Genomic DNA, 20,420 nt, shown 5'->3' on the forward strand with positions numbered 1-20,420 from the left:
CATTTGTGAGGTACCATATGGATGGTAGAATTTGAATTTGGTTCCCCTGGGCAAACAGTATTTTTAACCACTGAGCCATTTCTCCAGCTTATGCTGCCACTTCCACCTTTTCTTAAAGGGTTTACTTATTTTATGTATATGAGTACACTGTTTTCATGCACACCAGGAGAGGGAATCATATACCATTACAAAATGGTTGTAAGCTACCATGTGGTTGCTGAGAATTGAACTCAGAACCTCTGGAAACGCAGAGAATACTCTTAACCACTGAGCCATGTCAAGCAAATGCCACCTCTTTTCTAAAAAAGCCTTTAAATTCCAGTGTAGCTATCAGAGAAAAGAGTGTATGCTTTGACACACCTAGATTGAGCCTCAAATTTATGGCAAACTGTGTAAGATTGACAGTTCTTAGGGACTTAGATCTGAGATTTAATCCTGTCTGTGTCCTTGTGAACAAGCCTCTACTACACATTCCAGCTGCTTTGACCTCTGTCATTCCAACCATGTGATTGTGTACTGGACTCTTAAAGCCATGAGCCAAAAGAAAAAGAAAAAAAACTTCCATAAGTTGTTTTCCTAGAATTCCTGCCTAGCAGAGTCACAGAGCATCTAGCTTGTTAGTGCAGGAAATGGTGCAGGTCCTTCTTTCTGGACTTCATTTCTTTTTCATTTTTGTTAATAACTATGGCCTGCCCCCTGATAAATTTATATAATACTTTGAAAGAATATAAAACTACTTTCCCCCTCATCATGGTAATCTTTGCTTGGTACATTGATTGACCAAAAGTCCCCACTCCACCCCCCAATCTTACATTTAACTGGTAAGCAAATTTATGAGATGTGTGAATGTCTATGTGCATGCATATACACAAAAGCACTACACATGTAGAGAGCTGCTGGTTCCTGATACTTTTGAGTTTAATCCACAATAATCGTTATCATACAAATACTTGACCTAGTGTCTCTTTGGTTTTCTGGTTTATGTCATGTAAGATCAAACTTACTGGTGTTGTGATTTTATTGAACAGTATAGTAACTTTAACTATCTGTTCATGTACAGGACACTTATATTTATAATTTTTGGAATTGTTTTAATGCTTGTAGTGCTGGGTTGTTGCTTGCTGATTAGAGGATATTGAGTAGGGAAATGGGAGCAGAGATGATTTGTGTGGATATTGTGACATTGGTGAACATTCCAGGCTATAGGGAGCATCAGACACGAAGTGCATTCTGACTTAGTGGCATATGTCAAAGATGCCACTGAATCCTGTTACCTTAGAGAGGAGTGAGAAGACAATACGGGGGCCTAGAGGAAGTCCAGATTGTGAGACCCTTTATCTATCAACTTGACACAAGCTGGAGTCAGCAGAGGGACAGCCTTTGTTGAGGAAGTGTCTCCCTGAGATCCAGGCAATGTTTTCCATTAGTGATCAGTCAGTGTGAAAGAGTGCAGGCTGTTGTGGGTGATGCCATCCTGGACCTGCAGTCCTGTGTTCTGTCAGTTAGCAGGCTGAGCGGGCCATGAAAAGCAAGCCAGGAAGCAGCACCCTCTGGGTCAGCTCCTGCCTCCAGGTTCCAGCCCTTCTTGAGTTCCTACCCTGACTTCCTCTAATGATAAGCTCTGACCTAGAAGTCTAAGCTGAATAAATTCTTCCTTCCCCAAACTTGCTTTTTGGTCTTGTTGTTTTCATCATGGCAGTAGAAACCCTGAAGCCAATGTTTTTGTGAGGACTTTGATTTTAATCTTAGTAGTATAGAGTCTGTCCTAGTTTCTTTATATTGCTATCCTTGGAGATTATATTCTTGGCCAAAAGCAGCTTGGCAGGGGAGATGTTTATGTGGTTCCATGATTGAAGGTGAAGCCAGAGTGGGAACAGGGAGGTAGAAACTGAAGTGGAGACCAAGGGGGAATGCTGGCTCCTGGCAGCCTGCTTTGTCACATGGCCCAGACCTGCCTGCCAGTGGTGCTACCAGCCACCGTAGGGTAGGCTAGGCCTTCTACATTAATTACCAATCAACAAAGCATGTTGTCAACCTGTCGATATGCCAGTCTGATGGAGGATTTTTCTCAATTGAGGATCCCTCATTGACACTTGCTGCTGTCAAATCGTCTTAAAAAATAACCTGCTCAGAGTCATTAGAAATTTTTGAATTGTAGAATGTTGTGCTAACTTTTTGAAAAGATCCTTCTCTTGGTATGTGAAAACCTCAGTTCTTGGGAAAGCAGTGGGCAGGGTAGGAAATGATTGTGGAGGAATGAGCGGAGTGGAGGGATTTGGGGGTTGACGCTCAACATACTTTGAGGGCACACGTGGAACCTGAGTGTGCTTGCTTTGGAACAGTTACCACACATGAACTAGGGACGTAGAACTGCCTGTTGGATGTCAAGTTTCAGATTTCCTTAGGGTACAGATGTAATACTTAAAAAATGGAACTTTGAAAACCTGAATGAGATCACCAAGAGAATTTTTCTGAATTTTTCCTAAGTTCTTGAATATGAAAGTGTGATGCTTGTGTTAATTATGATGTTACTAAGGCCGAAACTACAAGCTAGCTAGCTGTAGCTGAAGGCTGAGTGCTGAGTGTGAGAGAAAACAAATTCTGATGATAGCACAGACAAGAAGGCTGAGTTTTCAGGGGTTGTTTTGAGCAATCGGCAACATCTATTTAGAATTCTTTTTAACTAATTCAGGCAGGTTTTGGTTTGGTTTAGTCTTATTGACAGTAATGAAACAGAGGTGTATTTTTTAAAGCACTGTTACTGTGTGTATATATAATGTGAGTGTGAGAGTAGGTGCACTCATTCCATGGCACATGTGTGGAGGTCCAAGGACACTCTATAAAGTCAGTTCTCCTACTCATAAGTTCTAGGAATTGAACTCAGTTTGTTAGGCTTGTGTGGCAAATCTTTTACCCATGATTCTGGCCCATCGATTTACTAAAATTTTTTTCTAATAATATTTGTAATACATATCCTTAGTGCTTGAATAGTCTTTCTAATCAGTAGACTTGGTTCTAATTTGTTTGTTTGTTTAATTTGCTTTATAGCTATGACACATGGGTCCATAGTAATGATGTTGATGCTGAAATTGAAGATGCACCAATCCCAGAAAAGCCATGGAAGGTAATGGATCTGTACAAAAGAAATTATTCTTGCCTGGGCATAGTGGTTGTTCTTAGGAGACAGAAGATGGTAGATCTCTGGATTCAAGGCCAGCATGTTCTACGTCCTGAGTTCCAAGACCACAGCCATGTAGAGAGGCCTGTCCTGGGAAATGTGTTACTAGGCACACATGATGCATAGACATTTGATTAGGCAAAATACCCATAATAATACACATAAATAAATAGTACAGATGAACTATTTTTACACACTGGTTGCCATTCTCTGCAATAAATTAATTTGTTTTTTGAAAGCTCTCGCCACTCTGGCTTGTGCTGTCTCCGAGACGACTCTGCAGTCACTGCTGGCCTTGCTTTAGTAATGGTCACCTTGCCTCCTTCCCATGAGTATCCGAGAGGAAGCCCGCATCACATACAACTGTGTTTTCTAAGAAGATGTCCCTTTAATGTCCTCAACTCAAGAACATATCTGTGACCCTGATGACATTTTAGTAAGGTCTTAGGAGTCAATGTGTGCAGTGCTTCAGAAGAACCCAAACCCAAGCCAGAGTGTGAGAAATGGGGTTGTGAAGTTCACCTGTAAGGAAGGTCTTGAGAATGCCATTCCTTCGCCACCGTTACCAACATATTACACTCTGGAATTATAATCCAAGATAAAATCTTTGTTTTATTTTTTCTGTTTTATTCATACACGGTTACTCTGTGTAGCCTGTGGTGTCCTGGAACTCCCCTCTGTAGACCAGACTGGCCTCGAACTCACAGAAATCCACCTGCCTGTGCCTCCTGAGTTCTGGGATTAAAGGTGAGCACCACCACCACCTGGTAAGAGACGTCCTTTTTTTTTTTTTTTTTTTTTTTTTTTTTTTTTTGGTTCTTTTTTTCGGAGCTGGGGACCGAACCCAGGGCCTTGCGCTTCCTAGGCAAGTGCTCTACCACTGAGCTAAATCCCCAACCCCAAGAGACGTCCTTTAAAGGTTGTAGTGAGCCAGACTTTTGTTTGTAAACAGTTAATGATGTTCATTGCTGACCTTTTCCCAGGGAAAAAAAACCCTTTTTTAAGATTTCTTTCTTTCTTTAATGTTTGAGAGCTCTGTCTTCGTGTTTGCCCTGCATGCCAAAGAGGGCTTCGGGTCTGATCACAGATGTCTTGAGAACTGTGATTGGTGGTGAGAACTGAACACAGGATCTCTGGAAGAACAATCAGGGCTCCTAATTGCTGAGCCTTTTCTCCAGCCCCAGAAAAAAATTCTCTTAAGAAAGTTTTAATTTGGGGTTGGGGATTTAGCTCAGTGATAGAGCAAGCGCAAGGCCCTGGGTTCGGTCCCCAGCTCCGAAAAAAAAAGCTTTAATTTTAATTTCTTTAATTTCTATGCTTTTAATTAGTAGAGCAAAATGAGCTTTTTAAAAAACTACAACCTGAGGGACTGGATGTGGTGACGCAGATCTTTGACACACAGCTTTAATCCCCTTACTTGGGCGAGTGGATCTGAGTTGGAGGCTAACCTAGTCTATAGAAAACATCCCAGAATAGCCAGGTTACACGCAGAAACCCTGCCTGACAAAACAACAATTAAAACAAACTTGATCTTAAAAAACAGTATTTTTAAATGTATAGTATGTTCCCTATATTGTGTATGTGTAGTATATATAGTGTGTACAGTGTGCATAATGTATGCACATTTTTCTGGTCTTTCTAGCACCTACAGCAATAGCATTTTGTGCTCAGTCCCTTTGACATCCCCATTTTTTGCAAGGCTATTGTCATTGTCATCAGTATTAGTCTCTCACTTTAAGTACCTTCCCCCAACTCTGGGCAGAGGCCTTTTGACGTGAGCTTGTGCCTTCAGAGTTTTAGGCTTTGCTGATCTGCAGGTCTGCTGTGGCTCCTCCCTCACTCTGTCATCTTCTTCCATCTTCCCTACTTAAAAGACTGAACAGTTAGGGGCTGGGGATTTAGCTCAGTGGTAGAGCGCTTACCTAGGAAGCGCAAGGCCCTGGGTTCGGTCCCCAGCTCTGAAAAAAAGAACCAAAAAAAAAAAAAAAAAGACTGAACAGTTAGTCCCAGAGGCAGGGGGAGCTCTGACTCTGAGGAAGCTGGGACATTCAGAATTCTAGACCAGCCAGTGCTACCTAGTGCGACTCTGTCTGTAAAAACAAGATAATTAATAAACAAAACAACCAATATGGGTCTTACATTATCAAGCAATTTCGCTGGGTTACACTGACTTTCGAGCACAGCAGCCATACTTTTTAGTAGCTGTGACTACTTGCTACCCACCTCCAAGATCAGGTCACTTGACTGTTGTCATTTCATTATAGACGAGTGTCAGGGAGGTTCACTGGACCTTCACCTAGATTCTCGCTGGGCTTTTTGTATCTCCTGGCTTTCTGTATGTAATTCTTCCATAATTGCATGTGTCCTTGTGATTCTAGAGAATATAGACTACAAGATCAGAAGGGCATTCTTATGTAGTAGTGGTTTGGTGGTATAGCTTTTTTGCAGCACCCATGCTCTTTTTTTTTTTTTTTTAAAGATTTTTTTTTTTTATTTTTATTTATTTATTTTTTTTTGGTTCTTTTTTTCGGAGCTGGGGGCCGAACCCAGGGCCTTGCGCTTCCTAGGTAAGCGCTCTACCACTGAGCTAAATCCCCAGCCCCTATTTTATTTTATGTACAGCATTCTGCCTGCATATGTGACTGCAGGCCAGAAGAAGGCACCAGATCTCATTACAGATGGTTGTGAGCCACCATGTGGTTGCTGGGAATTGAACTCATGACCTCTGGAAGAGCAGTCAGTGCTCTTAACCGCTGAGCCATCTCTCCAGCCCACCAACACCCATGCTCTTTAAGCAGGCCTAATACATTCACTGGTCCCCCAAGTTGAACTTTGGGATCATACTGGTCTGTGTATGAAGAGTAGGTAGATACTTCTCTCTGCAGGGAAAGTGCCTGAAACCAGCCCATCTTGGCTTCTATTGGCTGACATATCACAGGTTATTTTCAGTGTTGAAGGAAGCTTTATAGTTGTAATTGCTAGCTTGCGCCTCATTTCCTTGCTTCTAAGCACTCTGCCCCCTCCCCTCTGCCTTTAGAGGTGTGACTAAGAGGAGGTATGTGTCCAATGCCGAATCATAACTGTGCCCATTTGATATGGTTTTAGGTTCATGTGAAATGGATTTTGGACACTGATGTTTTCAATGAATGGATGAATGAAGAGGATTATGAAGTGGATGAGAACAGAAAGCCAGTGAGTTTTCGTCAACGAATTTCAACAAAGAATGAAGAGGTATTTAACGTGGCGCTATTTCTTAACCACTGGTTGCTTTTGCTTTTTCTAAATATTTACTTTCTTGATAATCTGAAACATACTCCCGAGGGTGCTCACCTAAGATGTGCAAGTACAAGTCATTCAGTGACTTAACCATCTATTAGCATCTTACTAGAGAGAAGAGTGAAACCTTAGTGGACCAAATGTGCTAATTCTATAGCTGATTTTCTTTCCCCGGTAGATAGAAGTTTTAACTTTTTTTTTTTTTAATTTATTTATTTTATGTATATGAGTACACTGTAGCTGTCTTCAGACACACCAGAAGAGGGCCTCAGATCTCATTACAGATGGCTGTGAGCCACCATGTGGTTGCTGGGATTTGAACTCAGGACCTCTGGAAGAGCAGTCAGTGCTCTTAACCACTGAGCCATCTCTCCAGCCCAAGTTTTAACTTTTTATATTAATTGTTAATGCGTATGGGTGTTATGAGTGTATGTATGCACTGAGCATATATGGTATCTGTGGTTGTCAGAATAACGTGTGCTGGGAATCAAACGTTGGAGCAGCTAGTGTTGCTCACCGTCTTGTCTCACCTGCTCTTGTTTTTTGTTTTTTAATTTTTTTTTTATTTTATGTGCATTGGTGTTTTGCCTACATATATATCTATGTGAGAATGCTAGATCCTCTGGAACTAAAGCTACAGACAGTGAGCTGCCATGTCGATACTAGCCCTTGTTTTTTGTTTTTGTTTTTTTTAAAGGTTCATTTATTTCATGTATGTGGGTACACTGTCGATGTCTTCAGACACACCAGAAGAGGGCAACGGATCCTATTACAGATGGTTGTGAGCCACCATGTGGTTGCTGGGATTTGAACTCAGAACCTTTGGAAGAGCAGCCAGTACTTTTAACCACTGAGCCATCTCTCCAGCCCTTGTTTTAATTTTTAAATGCATTTTTAAATTTAGTCAATAAGGTAATAATAACTTTCATGTTTTTAAATAATGCCACATGATAGCTTAACTTATCTACCAGTTTTTCTTAGGAAAACCAATGTCTTTAGTTAATACTATAGTAACTTCAGTGTAAATACAACACTACAATATACTGGTCTTAAAATACTTTGAGGGGGCTGGAGAGAGATGGCTCAGCGGTTAAGAGCAGACTATTCTTCCAGACGTCCTGAGTTCAATTGCCACCAACCACATGGTGTCTCACAACCACCTATAATAGGATCCAGTGCCCTCTTCTGGTGTGTCTGAAGACAGCTATGGTGTACTCACATACATAAAATAAATAAATCTTTTAAAAAATTTTTTGAGAATTAAAGTGCTGTAATGTTTTCTGAAAATAGGGGATTTAGCATTTAATGTTTTTATTACTATGGGCCCAAATCCTTATTTGTAAGAAGATACCACAATGAAACATATTACTTTTTATTCTATCCTAAAATTTTCTTGATTAAATGAAGTTTAAGTTTTGGCTATTTACTTATGATACCATAAAAGGCAGTGTTTGTGCCAGGAATGGTGGTGCATGCTGTGAATCCCCGCTCTCAGTGCCAAGGCAGGCAGATAGGTCTGTGTGATTTTGAAGCCAGCCTGGTCTGCATAGCAATTTCAGGCTGGCTACAGTTACAAAATAGGACCTGTCTCTACAAACAAAACCTCACAACTTTTTGGCTACATGTGTCTCTAGAGTAAGAAACTGGATCAAGAACATTGCCTTTTGTAACTGTTGAAGGTTTGTGGCAGTCCCATGAAGAGATCTAAGATTCTAAGATCATTTTCATTTACTACATCTAAATTTGTATTGCTCTTTAAACTTCCTTTCTGTTTTGTTTTTTTGTTGTTTATTTTAAGTAAGTGTTTGCTGATAGTCTTTAACATAACAGGAATTGGTGGTACCAACCTCAGCTTTCCCAGAGCTGGGCACACAAAGTATATTTCACCAAGTATATTTTCGTTTTATGTTTGGTATTTATATTTACGTATATATGTATGTGAATGTGTATATGTTAAACCATTAACTGAAAATAAAGAGATTTATGTTTTTTAAATAAACATTTTTTTTTTAAGATTTATTTATTTCATGTAGAAGTACACTGTAGCTGTCTTCAGACACACCAGAAGAGGGCATCCGATCCCATTACAGATGGTTGTGAGCCACCATGTGGTTGCTGGGAATCGAACTCAGGATCTCTGGAAGAGCAGTCGGGGCTCTTAACCACTGAGCCATCTCTCCAGCCCCAAGATTTCATGTTTTTACACCTGTGCTCTTAATACTAAAACATCTTTCTCACACTGTATATCGCAATATTTTATTTATTTTTAATTATTTGAAAATATTTGGGGTTTTTTAGTTTGTTTGTTTCATTTTTTTCCGAATAGTCTTTTTCTGTGTATCCCTGGCTGTCCTTGGACTCACTCCGTAGACCAGACTGGCCTTGAACTTAGAGATTGTCCTGCAACCTCAGTGTCAGGTTTAAAGGTGCCAACACCCACTTCCCTGAAGCAGTTGGGATATTTTATAAATGCCACTTGTGTTAGCATCATTTGAGGTTGTAATTTCTTATGTTAGTAGCATGTTGTTTTTTGTTTTTTTTTTGGTTCTTTTTTTCGGAGCTGGGGACTGAACCCAGGGCCTTGTGCTTCCTAGGCAAGCGCTCTACCACTGAGCTAAATCCCCAACCCCCAGTAGCATGTTTTGTATATTCGTAGTTACTGAAATGTTTTCCCATCTGAGACGAATTTCAGTTTTGCTGTGTTGCTAGGGTAAAAGTTCTCAACCCTGTGGCCCTTTAATATGCTTTCTCTTTTTGTGTTATGGTGACCCCATCCATAAAATTATATTTGTTGCTCCTTCCTAACTCCAATAGTACTAATGTTTAATGTTTTACGTGTTTTGTCATGTATTGTAATATAAAGTTGTCTGTTTTTGAAGATCTAAGGGAACCCCTATTAAGAGCTTCTTAAAACCCCCAAAGGGATCAAGCCGTACAGGTTGAGCATGGCTGACCTCTATGGTCAGGAATATTTCTTCATTGCTGGTAATTGGTGCTTAATTTGTTACTTCACTTGCTCTGATGCAGGAGACTTGGTAATATGTGGAAGGTCACCTTTGGACAGGGGTTTGTAGAAACTGAGGAATTGAGAAAGTTGCCTAATACTTATCTTCATTTTCTTCTTCCTAGCCAGTCAGAAGTCCAGAAAGGAGAGAGAGGAAAGCATCCGCCAATGCTCGCAAGAGGAAGCATTCCCCTTCTCCTCCTCCTCCTACAGCCACGGAGTCTCGGAAGAAGAGTGGGAAGAAAGGGTAAGATACGGATTCCTTGAATACAGCTATTGCCCTTGTTGGTAAGTAATGTTGAAATGCTATGAAGTAAGGCGTGCCAGGAACCGCGTCCTGAGCCATGTGTGGCGCTCGCCACACGCCTGTCATCTTGCCATTTAGGAGGCAGGGGTGATACTGCTTCAGCTTTGAGGCTGACTTACTCCAGAAAAACGTGTTCTAGTACAGCCTGAGCTCAATTCCAGGACACACAGTTACTGTCTCTGTTGGATTTGATCACCGCTCCCATTTGTGATTGACCTGACAGAAGAGTCAGAAGCTCTAACTGTTGAACTGTTGTTGTTCTGACAAGCCTGACCGCATACCCAGCAGTCTTGTAGTAACAATTTGGATTTGTAATTGAATAGATTACTGATAACATAAAACAAAACTTTAATACAATGCCTGAAGGTTATATTCACAGTATAGGTAATAGTTGGAGAATTCTGTTATTATAAATAGATATTTGATAATTTCAGACTTGCCTACTTTAACATATACATTTGTTTATTTTGTTTGTTCTTTGTATGTTTTTTGTTTTGTTTTTCAAGACAGGGTTTTTTATGTAGCTCTGACTGTCCTTAAACTCAGAGATCTACCTACCTCTTCCTCTTGAATGCTGGGATTAAAGCCAAGTCATCTGCTAGATATCTTAATCTCAGTCAGCAAAGCGTCTCACCTGCTTTGCTCCATCCCATTTCACACTGCTGAAGGCCTCTCTCTGAGCCTGGCGGCAATCTCTCTACCTACCTAGTTCCCAAGACAGACTTCCATGCCAGAAACACACATCCCAACTTCATGGCAGCCTAGTGTCTCCAGCCGCCACACACTTTTCAACACTCAAACCATCACATAAAAGAACACACAATACAATAATCTTTGACAACTGATAAGATATAATTGCCCACCTAAACATACAAAGCCCTGAACACATCTATCCCTTAAGAACATTCATAACAACCTGTAAATGTACAGCGTGGAATCTTAACGTCAGCTTCCGTTTTCTCTCCTCCGTGACTTCTCTCCTTGTCCCTCCTCACCTTTCCCCCATCCAGCCTATTTTGTTTGCTTGGTTGTTGTTGGTAGTGTTTTTCTGTTTTGTTTGTTTTGTTTTGTTTTGTGACAGGTATGTGGGGAGTGATTTGAGATGGTTGTTCTTTTTCTTTTTTTTTTTTTTTTCTTTTTTTCTTTTTTTTGGAGCTGGGGACCGAACCCAGGGCCTTGCGCTTCCTAGGCAAGCGCTCTACCACTGAGCCAAATCCCCAACCCGAGATGGTTGTTCTTTGTACATTCTGCGACTCACTCTGCAGGCCAGGCTGGCTTGGAACTCACAGATTTGCCTGCCTCTTCCTTAAGGACATGAGCCACCACCAGCCAGCAGATCGTTTGTTACGTTTTTGGTTTTGTTTGTCTGTTCATCTGTTTGGAGTCAGTGTCTCTATGTAGTCCTGTCTGTCCTGTACCTCACTATGTAAACAGACGGGCCTCACACTCAAAAGCATCTACCTGCCTCTGCCGGAAACGAGCTAGTTTTCTTTGAGAAGAAGAAAATGTTCCTACCCTGTGGAGCCAGCCTTGTTTGATTTCTTGATGACTGATGTGGGAGGGCTCAACTCACTGTGGACTAGATAGTCCTGGGTGTCACAAGAGTGCTGGTGGAGCAAAGTAGGAAGGAGCACTCCTTCATGCCCAGGGTCTTCCCTCTTCCTTCCTGTCATGGATTTCCTTGCTGCTTTTTCTTTTTTTAAAATAGTTTATTTGTATATGAAATCAGGCTTGCCTTGAACTCACATTCTCCTGCCTCTTACAAAGTGGTGGGATTAAAGGCATTGTCAGCACTGCCTGGCTTCTCCTTGGTACTTTTCTTAACTTGTGTGTGTTCCTGAGGTAGCTAGTAGTCCATGCAGAGTTCTTCTGCCCATCCTCCTGAGCGCTTCAGTTACAGTCACACACCAACACACCCTGATTTTTTTGTTTGTTTGTATCACTTCGTATGCCCCTTTTGTCTTTAACATTCAACCATATTGTTACTTTTACATATGGTAACTATTCAGAAAAAGCTATGGCATTTTTCATAAGGAACATGAGGACTGTTTAGCTTTTAGAACTCAAACAATACCTCAAGAAAGTAGAGTTGTCCATGTCTTACAGTGCGTTTCCATTTTACCCCGTGCAGGCTGAGTGAGCGCTGGGTCTCCTTAGCAGGAATCCTTTCACTACACTACCTCAGACTCCTCGTGTGAACAGTAGTGACTGTCCTATTTTATGTCCCAGTCACTAGAGTTTGAAGCTCATTTGATGTTGCTTGAGTCAAGTGTCTAATTTGCTTGATTATTTCTTTTTTTTAAAGTGTTTCAGAGTATAAATAATAGTTTAGCTATAACATGAGACATTTTGCTAAAAGTATCTCTAATTGGCCTTTTTCTGTCCCATATGTGTTAGACAAGCTAGTCTCTATGGGAAGCGTCGAAATCAGAAGGACGAGGATGAGCAGGAAGATCTTACCAAGGACATGGAAGACCCAACCCCTGTCCCCAACATAGAGGAAGTGCTTCTCCCGAAGAACGGTTGGTATTCTTTTCATCAGACCTGGTATTGGCTATCACTTCACATAAAAACGAGTAAAGTCATTTCTGAGTATACTGTTTTTTTTATTTTTTTGAAATAGCATCTCTCCATGTAGCCCTGGCTGTCCTGAAACTCACATGTAGACACAGACTAGCCTGAAACTCAGAATTGAATGTGTCCGTCTCTACCTCCTGAGTGCTGTGCTGGGATTAAAGGCTTCTACTACAACACCATAACATATAGTTCTTAACTTTCCAATATTAATAGATTTTCCCTTCATTGTATCGGTTTTTAAAAATTCTTACTTTCTCATTTTACTTATGGCTCATCTTGTGGTTTGTGTGTATGTCTGTGATTTCTTTATTGAGTAGACACACCAGTCAAACAGGTCCATACATTTTATATTACCCTGTTTATGGTGGTGTCAGTCTATATAATCCAAGTTCTGGGGGTCTTAGGCAGCAATATTCTGAACGTGAGGGAGCCTGACGTCCATGCTTGTTTCGAAAACTAGAAATAAGAGATGGAGTAAGCGCTGAGAGGAGAGTGCTTGCCTAGTGCATGTGACATTTAGGCTCACTCTCAACCCCACTTTTTTAAAATTAGATTTATTTATTATATACACTGTAGCTGTCTTCAGACACACCAGGAGAGGGTGTCAGATCTCATTACAGATGGCTGTGAGCCATCATGTGGTTGCTGGGAATTGAACTCAGGACCTCTGGAAGAGATCAATCAGTGCTCTTAACCACTGAGCCATCCCTCCAGCCCCCAACATTTTTTTAAAAGCAGAAAATAGTACCAGAAAAAGGTGATAGACCTAATGTTTATTAAACATAATTTTTCAAGAAGAGACGGTTTATTGCATTCTCTCCAACCCCATCCCTATTGTTTACCAGTTAATTCCCCACATTTGTGGAATAGGATGACACTGCTGTTTGAGTGATTATCAGTTGGGCAGGTGGTCTAATGTCTTGAGGTTTTACATAAAGGGTGAGGATAGGGCCACATTGGCTTGTGATATGCATCCATGTTTTATTCAGGTTCTGTCATGTTCTTGTCATCTTTAATGTTGTTTAATATATATTAATGGATATTTTGTCTACATGTATGTACACCACACAGGCCTTAGGAAGCCAGAAGAGGGTATCCGATCCTTTGGGATTGGAGTTATCCTAATCCACTTTGCCCTTAGCTGAGTAGCCTCTCTCTCTGTAGTCTTAAAATCAGTGTGGGTTTCTTCTAACACTTGATTCTGGTGTTTTTCCCTTTCTAGTAAACCCAAAGAAGGACAGTGAAAACACACCAGTTAAAGGAGGCACGGTGGCAGATCTAGGTAAAGACAACAGATACAAATGCTTTCTCTCCTGACTGTCAGTTCCTTAAATATTGGTCTTTACTTCATGTAGTTACTTTCATTTGCTTTGTTTACTGCTCTTCAAGACTGCCCGATTGCCTTCTGTGCTGCGTGGTTTAATGCTCTTAATTATTGTGGATATGACGTACCTGCAGGAGTAAGTGTGGCAGTTCAGGTTTTGAGTCAGAAGACGGCCTTTGGGATTCCACTGTTTTTTTCAGAACTGGGGTTGGGTGGGTGTTTGACCCTGAGTGTGGCTGGCAGTGGAACCCTTTCCCCTGCCTTTTTTTTTTTTTTTTAAGATTTATTTATTTTATGTGGGTACACTGTAGCTGTTCTCAGACACACCTGATAAGAGGGCATCAGATCTCATTACAGATGGTTGTGAGCCACCATGTGGTTGCTGGGATTTGAACTCTGGACCTCTGGAAGAGCAGTCAGTGCTCTTAATGGCTGAGCCATCTAGACCTCCCCTGCCTTTTTAATAGGGGAATGAGCCAGGTACGAAGGCTCACATTTCTTTTCTTTTCTTTTTTTTTTTTTTTTTTTTTTTTTTTCTGGAGCTAGGGACTGAACCCAGGGCCTTGGGCATGCTAGGCAAGTGCTCTACCACTGAGCCAAATCCCCAACCCCCTCCCCTGCCTTTTTTATTTCATCTTTTCATGCTATATTTCTTGGCCGACTCCACAGTGGTACATGGTTCTATCTTAATGTCTAACGTTTAAAAAGAGCAATTCTAATGACAGCAAATCAAATAAGATAAACACATATTTTGACAATGATTCTAGTTGACTTAGATGTTATTATTAGATCTCAGTTGTTATTTTTGCCTTCCATATATTAATTTTTCTCATTCATAACTGATAATTGCTTATTCAAAGGCCAGAAAAAGAAACCTAGTGTAAGTAGGCTTTTATTTCTTCCCGTTGAATGGACAATATGGAAGGTTATACCAATGGATGTTCTTCACTGTGAAATTCTGCTAAACAATGATGGGAACTTGTAATTTATTTTCGTAGTTTTGTTTGTTTGTTTGTTTGTTTGTCTTGAGTCATGGTCTCTGTATTTCTGGGTGGCTTGGAACTCACTATGTATACCAGGTTGGCCTGAAACTGTGCCAGTTGCTATGGTTAAAGTGTGCACCACTATGCCCTAGCAGGTGTTTTGTTTGCTTGCTTCTTTTGAATCAGGGTTTCTCTGTGGCTGTCCTGAAACTCAGAATGTAGGACAGCAGGCCTCAAACTCAGAGATCTGCCTAACTTTGCCTCCTGAGCTCTGTGATTAAAGGTATGGCTGCCATATGAAACTGACATAAATCTTTATGCCAGAGCATACATACTAGGGGTGCCTATGTGAAGAGAAGATCCTAAAGGCTCTGAACACATTAACTGAAAAGAAATATTAACATGATTACCCTAACTTTCTTAGTACATGTTTTATACTTGAATTAGGACATCCCACTGCACTTGGCTGAAGGTGCCGTTGCTCTCCAGTGGAGAGTTATGTCTTTGAATGTGGCTGTCCTGTTTCATTTCTGTCTGAGTTGTAGTTCGAGCCCTGATAATGAGGGCATTGTGACCCGTCAAGTCTTATTTTTCTCGTTTAATTATTTTTATTGATGTGTACGAATGCATGGCTGAATGTATGTGCACCTTGTGTGCAAAGCTCTCAGATGTAAAGAGAGCCTGTCAGATTCCCTGGGACCCAAATTACCAACTGTTGTAAGCTGCAGCGTAGTTGATATGAGTATAACCCGAGACCTCTGAATCCTCTTAACCACTGAACCGTCTCTCCCACCCCTCAAGTGTGTGTTTGTCTTCAGAGTTCTTAGCTATTTAGTTACCTTCTGCTATGTAGTTAAATAAATTTCTATATTCCTTTTATGCTTGAGGGCTTGGAAAAAAGAAAAAACAAAGCAAAGTGGAGTGGTTTGCCCTCTCAGAGAACCATAGTACAGTTTTTGAACAGCGTTAATTAGGATCCAAGATAAGGATGTCAGTCTCTGTCAGCGTCAGTCACTCCCATGTGTCAGCAATGGAAAGCTTAGGTTTCTTGGGAGGGGCGGGGATGGGTGGACCCAAGTGCATTCAAGGCATGTACTCTGCCACTGAACTGCACACCAAGCTGAAATTGCATTTTTACCCTATTATTGTAGCAGCATCTAGACAGAGATTGGCTTTGTCAGTTTAGAGCTTTTCTCTCCTCCCTTTTTTCTTTCCTTTCTTTTGTGTGTGTGTGGAGTGTGTGTGTGTGTGTGTGTGTGTGTGTCTGAATGTGTGTGAGTTCGTGTGTGTGTGTGTGTGTGTGTGTGTGTGTGTGGGTGTGTGTGTACTTTAGATCATAATTATTCATCCTGAATCCCCTGTTACTTTTTTATTGCAGGTCAGGGATGTTCATTTCTGTATTGCCTAGATATCTTCTGGATTTTAGTCGTTATATACTTGAGTATTAAACTGCTTTGCTCTGTTTTACTAGAGAAGTAAATGTTCCGGTTAGAATGATAATTTTTTTCTAATTGACATGGAGATTAGATTGTATTTTAATATTAATTGGTTCTGTTGCATTTCATCAGTGATTCATGTTGTTACGGTGCACTGTTGTGAGTCAGTGTTGGTTGGCTTTACTATCTATAGGGCATGTTTAATTTCAGAGACTTGGTGTGTGTGTTCTTTGTGACATCAGCTTTTTTTTTCCCCCTTGAGACAGTGTTTTTTCTTTAGTCCTGGACTGGCTCTGTAGACCAGGCTGGCCGGGAACGAAGAGATCCCTCTTCTGCCTCCCCAGTGCTGGGAATAAGGGTGTGTGCCGTCATCACTTCACTTTTATTTGTTTTGATGTTGTTGTTGTTGAGTGTGGGTTTTTTTGTTTTGTTTTTTTTTTGAGACAGGATGTCCCTGTTGTCCCTGAGTCACCTGGATTTCATTTTGTTGGCCGGTTTGAACTCAGAAGAGATTGCCCAGCTTCTGTTTCCCTTTTCTTGTGTTAAAGGTGTGAGCTCCCATGCCCGGCTACATCAGATATTTTTGTGAATTTCCTTTTTACATTTTATTGTCATTTTTATTTAAGCGATTTCATATATGATTTCTTTGCTGTTTGTCGCTCGTAGATGAACCTGGCCTGGAACTCGAGATCTTTCTGTCTTTTTCTCCCAAATGCTGTCATTAAATGTGTATATCACCACCTTTTGGCTTAGCTTAAAATTTAAAAAAAAAGAAACAAAATTTTTTCTGTTGATGAGACTTTTGACTGCATGTATTTGTAGAGACCATGTATATGCAGTTCCCACGGAGGTTAGAAAAGGGTGGATTCATAGTTGTGCTCCAGGATCTGGTGCTAGGCCCTGAACTTAGGCCTTCTGCAGTAACACAGCGCACTCTGCTGCAGAGCCATTTCCTCGTTTCCCTAAGTGCATTTCCATAGGTTTTTCTTATTCTCCCTAATCAACTCTTAGGCCATAGAGCTGCTCTTGTCAGTGGGCAGGTACTGTTTGTTGCTGGGTAGTCCAGACTGGCCTCAAACTTAGAATCTTCCTAACTCTTCTGTTATGCTGGGATTACAGACCTGGGCCACCTTACCTCATTTAGTTGCTGATACTTTTACTCTACCCATCCTCAGGAGACTTCATTCAAATCTCTTACAAGATCTTGTTATCAATAAGATCTCTATTATGACACTATTATTCTTGTTATTGGTACGATTTCTGTTGTGACACTTATTATAACCTTAGAAATTATGAACTTAGCATTTGTTTAAAGGGTGGTATCACCTTACACCTCATGCATTTGTAAAAATGACCATTTCTTCATTGTGCATTTGTTTTATTAATGACTTATTTATTTTCTCTGTTTGGTACCAGTTTTGTAACATAGAAAGTTTCTGCATAATTCTAATAGCAGTGAGTGATTATTAAAACAAATTGTTTTCATTTTGCAGATGAGCAGGATGAAGAAGCCGTTACAACAGGAGGAAAGGTAAAAGTTTATTCATTCTGAGATGAGAGAAGATTCTCTTGCACTGAGTCATGTGCACTGAGCAGAAGCAGAATTACATGGGTTCAGATGACCTCACACTGACCTATGTCCCAGCCTGTCCCTCCTGACTGCTGTCATCACCGCACTGCTGCTCACTGTACCTGAGGGGCTGGTATATGTTCTGGGCAGGCAAGCACCTATCACCTGGTCCCTAGTCCAGTCATCGTCTTGTCTGATCTGAGTAGATTAACCGTGTGCCTACACTACTGTACCCAGTTTGTTTTGGTTTGGGGTTGTGCCCCCCTCCCATCCCCCGTCCCTCACCGTCACTCCCCATCATGAGTTTAAAACTTGTCCTGTTGGCCTTGAACCTCATGGCTGACTTTCAGGATGCTAGGATTGCTCATTAGCTGTCACACCCAGACATCCAGTTAAATTTCATACTCCCTGATAATAATTGTGTGGGGGGGTAATTTTGTGTTGGGAGGGGGGGCTGTTGTGGTTTTGTTTTGTTTTTGGAGACAATGCTTGTTCATGTAGCCCCGGCTTTTGAACTTGCTTTGTAGAACAGGTTGGCCTTGTACTCTCAGATCTGCCAGCCTCTGCCACCAGGGCCACCAGCACCTGGCAATACTTGTATTTCTTAGTCAGAAATCTTACTGACAACAGCCTTAGTATTTTCCAAGATCATAAGGTGTAATTTTTAGTTCCATACAATTTTTAGTTCCCTATTTACAAAGTATCAATCATAGTTGACTGTGTTGGTTGTGGTGTACCTGTCAGTTCGGATTAGTAGCACAGCATGCCTGGCCTTGATTTTTGTCACCTTTCTATCTGTAAGGGTGTAGTATAGATTGCAGCTAAGGGCAACTGTTTGCCTCCTGTTAACCTTGCTCACGCCTGAGTATATGCTGTATTGTGTGCAGTTGTTCATGGAGGCCAGGAGAAGGCGTTTGACCTTTGGGGTTTGTTGTAAGCTACCTGACAGGGGTGCTGTCACCAAGTGTTGGTTTTCTGTAATATTACCAGGCGCCTTATACCACTGAGGCCTCTCTCTCGCCTCCACTGCTAAGTTCCTGCTTTCCTTTCATCAATTCTTTGGTCATGTGATCCTGAAAGCATCAGATGAGACGGAGAGATGGCTGCTTCTTTTTAAAAAATAAAGCAGATAGGCTTGCTTTTAGTCACACTTGTAGCTTTAGCTGCTAGTGGTTATAATAATGTTTTATCACCTTTTGACTTTTTTGAGATAGCATTTCACCTTTCATCCCTGGCTAGCCTGGAACTTGTAAGAGTTTTATCTGCTTCTACAAGTTCCAGTGGTTAAAGCCATGTGCCACCATTCCTGGCAATAAGTACAGTTAGATTGCAAATTTTTTTTTTTTTTTTGATGTAACAGCAAGAGGTAGCTTTTATTAACGAGATCTCGGGCCGATACCGAGGTCTTGGGCCGACACGACTCGCTTCTCACGCAGGAAATAGAGGAGTCGACCAGATTGCAAATTTCTTTTACTTTTTTTTTTTTTTTTTGGTGGTTCTTTTTTTCGGAGCTGGGGACCGAACCCAGGGCCTTGCGCTTCCTAGGCAAGCGCTCTACCACTGAGCTAAATCCCCAGCCCCGCAAATTTCTTGCTAAATCTATTTGTAACAGAAATATTGCAGAGTAATGTTTAACTTACACATTTTCGTTTTACCCATTTTTGGGAAGATTTTAACAAGTCACAACAGAGTAAAGCTAACTGTTTTGGTAGATGGGTTGTTTGTATGTGTTGGATGGTTGGTGAGTTGGTTTGTGTTCTGAGGCATTGCCTCTACATGGCCCTCGTGGTCCTGAAATTCACTGTATACTGGGGTGTCCATCAACTCAACAGAGATCCCAGTCTGTCTGCCTTCCAAGTGCTGGGATTAAAGGCACAATAGGGTTTGGATTTAAAGATAGAGTCTTGTGGGGTTGGGGATTTAGCTCAGTGGTAAGGCCCTGGGTTCGGTCCCCAGCTCCGAAAAAAAGAAAAAAAAAAAAAGATAGAGTCTTGTGTATTATGGGCTTTTCTCATTCTCTGTGTGGCCAGGCTTTCATTGAACTCCTCCCATCTCTGTGTCCTGATCACAGGTTTTCTAGGTGATATTACCATACCAAGCTCATGTAACTTAAATTTAAGAATTAGATACGTGCTGTTCTTGGCAGAGTCAGGGCTAGCCTGGTGTACATACTAAGGTTCAAGAACATCCAGGCTTATATGGTGAAAGACCTCGCCCCCCTCCAAAAAACAAATCAGTGCGTACTTCAATAAACTTGTTTTCTATTTGGAATAATTGCAATAATGGGCTTTTCTTCAGGAAATACTAATTTTTTATTACATTTTCTGCCTGTGTATACTCATGTTTGCCACATCATATGTGTGTGTAGGTTAGAGAACGTTCATGAAAAGATTCTCTCTTTCCACAATAAGGCTTCTAGGACTCAAACTATTGGTGGCAGGCGTTTTTGTTTTTGGTTTTTTTTTTGTTGTTGTTGTTGTTTTGTTGTTGTTTTTTGCTTTGCTCCAAGTAAAAGAACTTAGGTCTTCATTGACTCAGCAGACATACTCTAATCAACCTAACTGTAAGCAGATTGATAGTGAGAATAGTTTTGCTAGAGCCCTTATTTTAAGGAGTGAGCTTTGTTAGTGAATAATTGTTATTTCTCCAGCATTCCAGTGCTCTCCAGTGCTTCATGCTTTTACGTCAAATTCCATTCTTTATTTATTTTTGTTTTTTAAGACATGGTTTCTCTTTGTAACAACCTGACTGTCCTGAAATTCACT

The 20,420-nt window shown here is 40.9% G+C and overlaps 1 protein-coding gene across 3 annotated transcripts in view; it reads left to right on the forward strand.

The window, feature by feature from the left end:
* The window catches only part of Smarcc1 (SWI/SNF related, matrix associated, actin dependent regulator of chromatin, subfamily c, member 1), a 106,245-nt gene that overhangs the window by 30,562 nt on the left and 55,263 nt on the right, over positions 1-20,420 (forward strand). For all 3 annotated transcript variants that reach the window (XM_006243771.5, XM_006243772.5, NM_001413573.1), the window contains 6 exon segments: positions 3,049-3,124; positions 6,284-6,409; positions 9,584-9,705; positions 12,163-12,287; positions 13,565-13,624; positions 17,579-17,616. In XM_006243771.5, coding sequence (XP_006243833.1) covers positions 3,049-3,124; positions 6,284-6,409; positions 9,584-9,705; positions 12,163-12,287; positions 13,565-13,624; positions 17,579-17,616 — 547 coding nt within the window.

This window comes from Rattus norvegicus, chromosome 8 (assembly GCF_036323735.1).
Source record: "Rattus norvegicus strain BN/NHsdMcwi chromosome 8, GRCr8, whole genome shotgun sequence".
Taxonomy (NCBI): domain Eukaryota; kingdom Metazoa; phylum Chordata; class Mammalia; order Rodentia; family Muridae; genus Rattus; species Rattus norvegicus.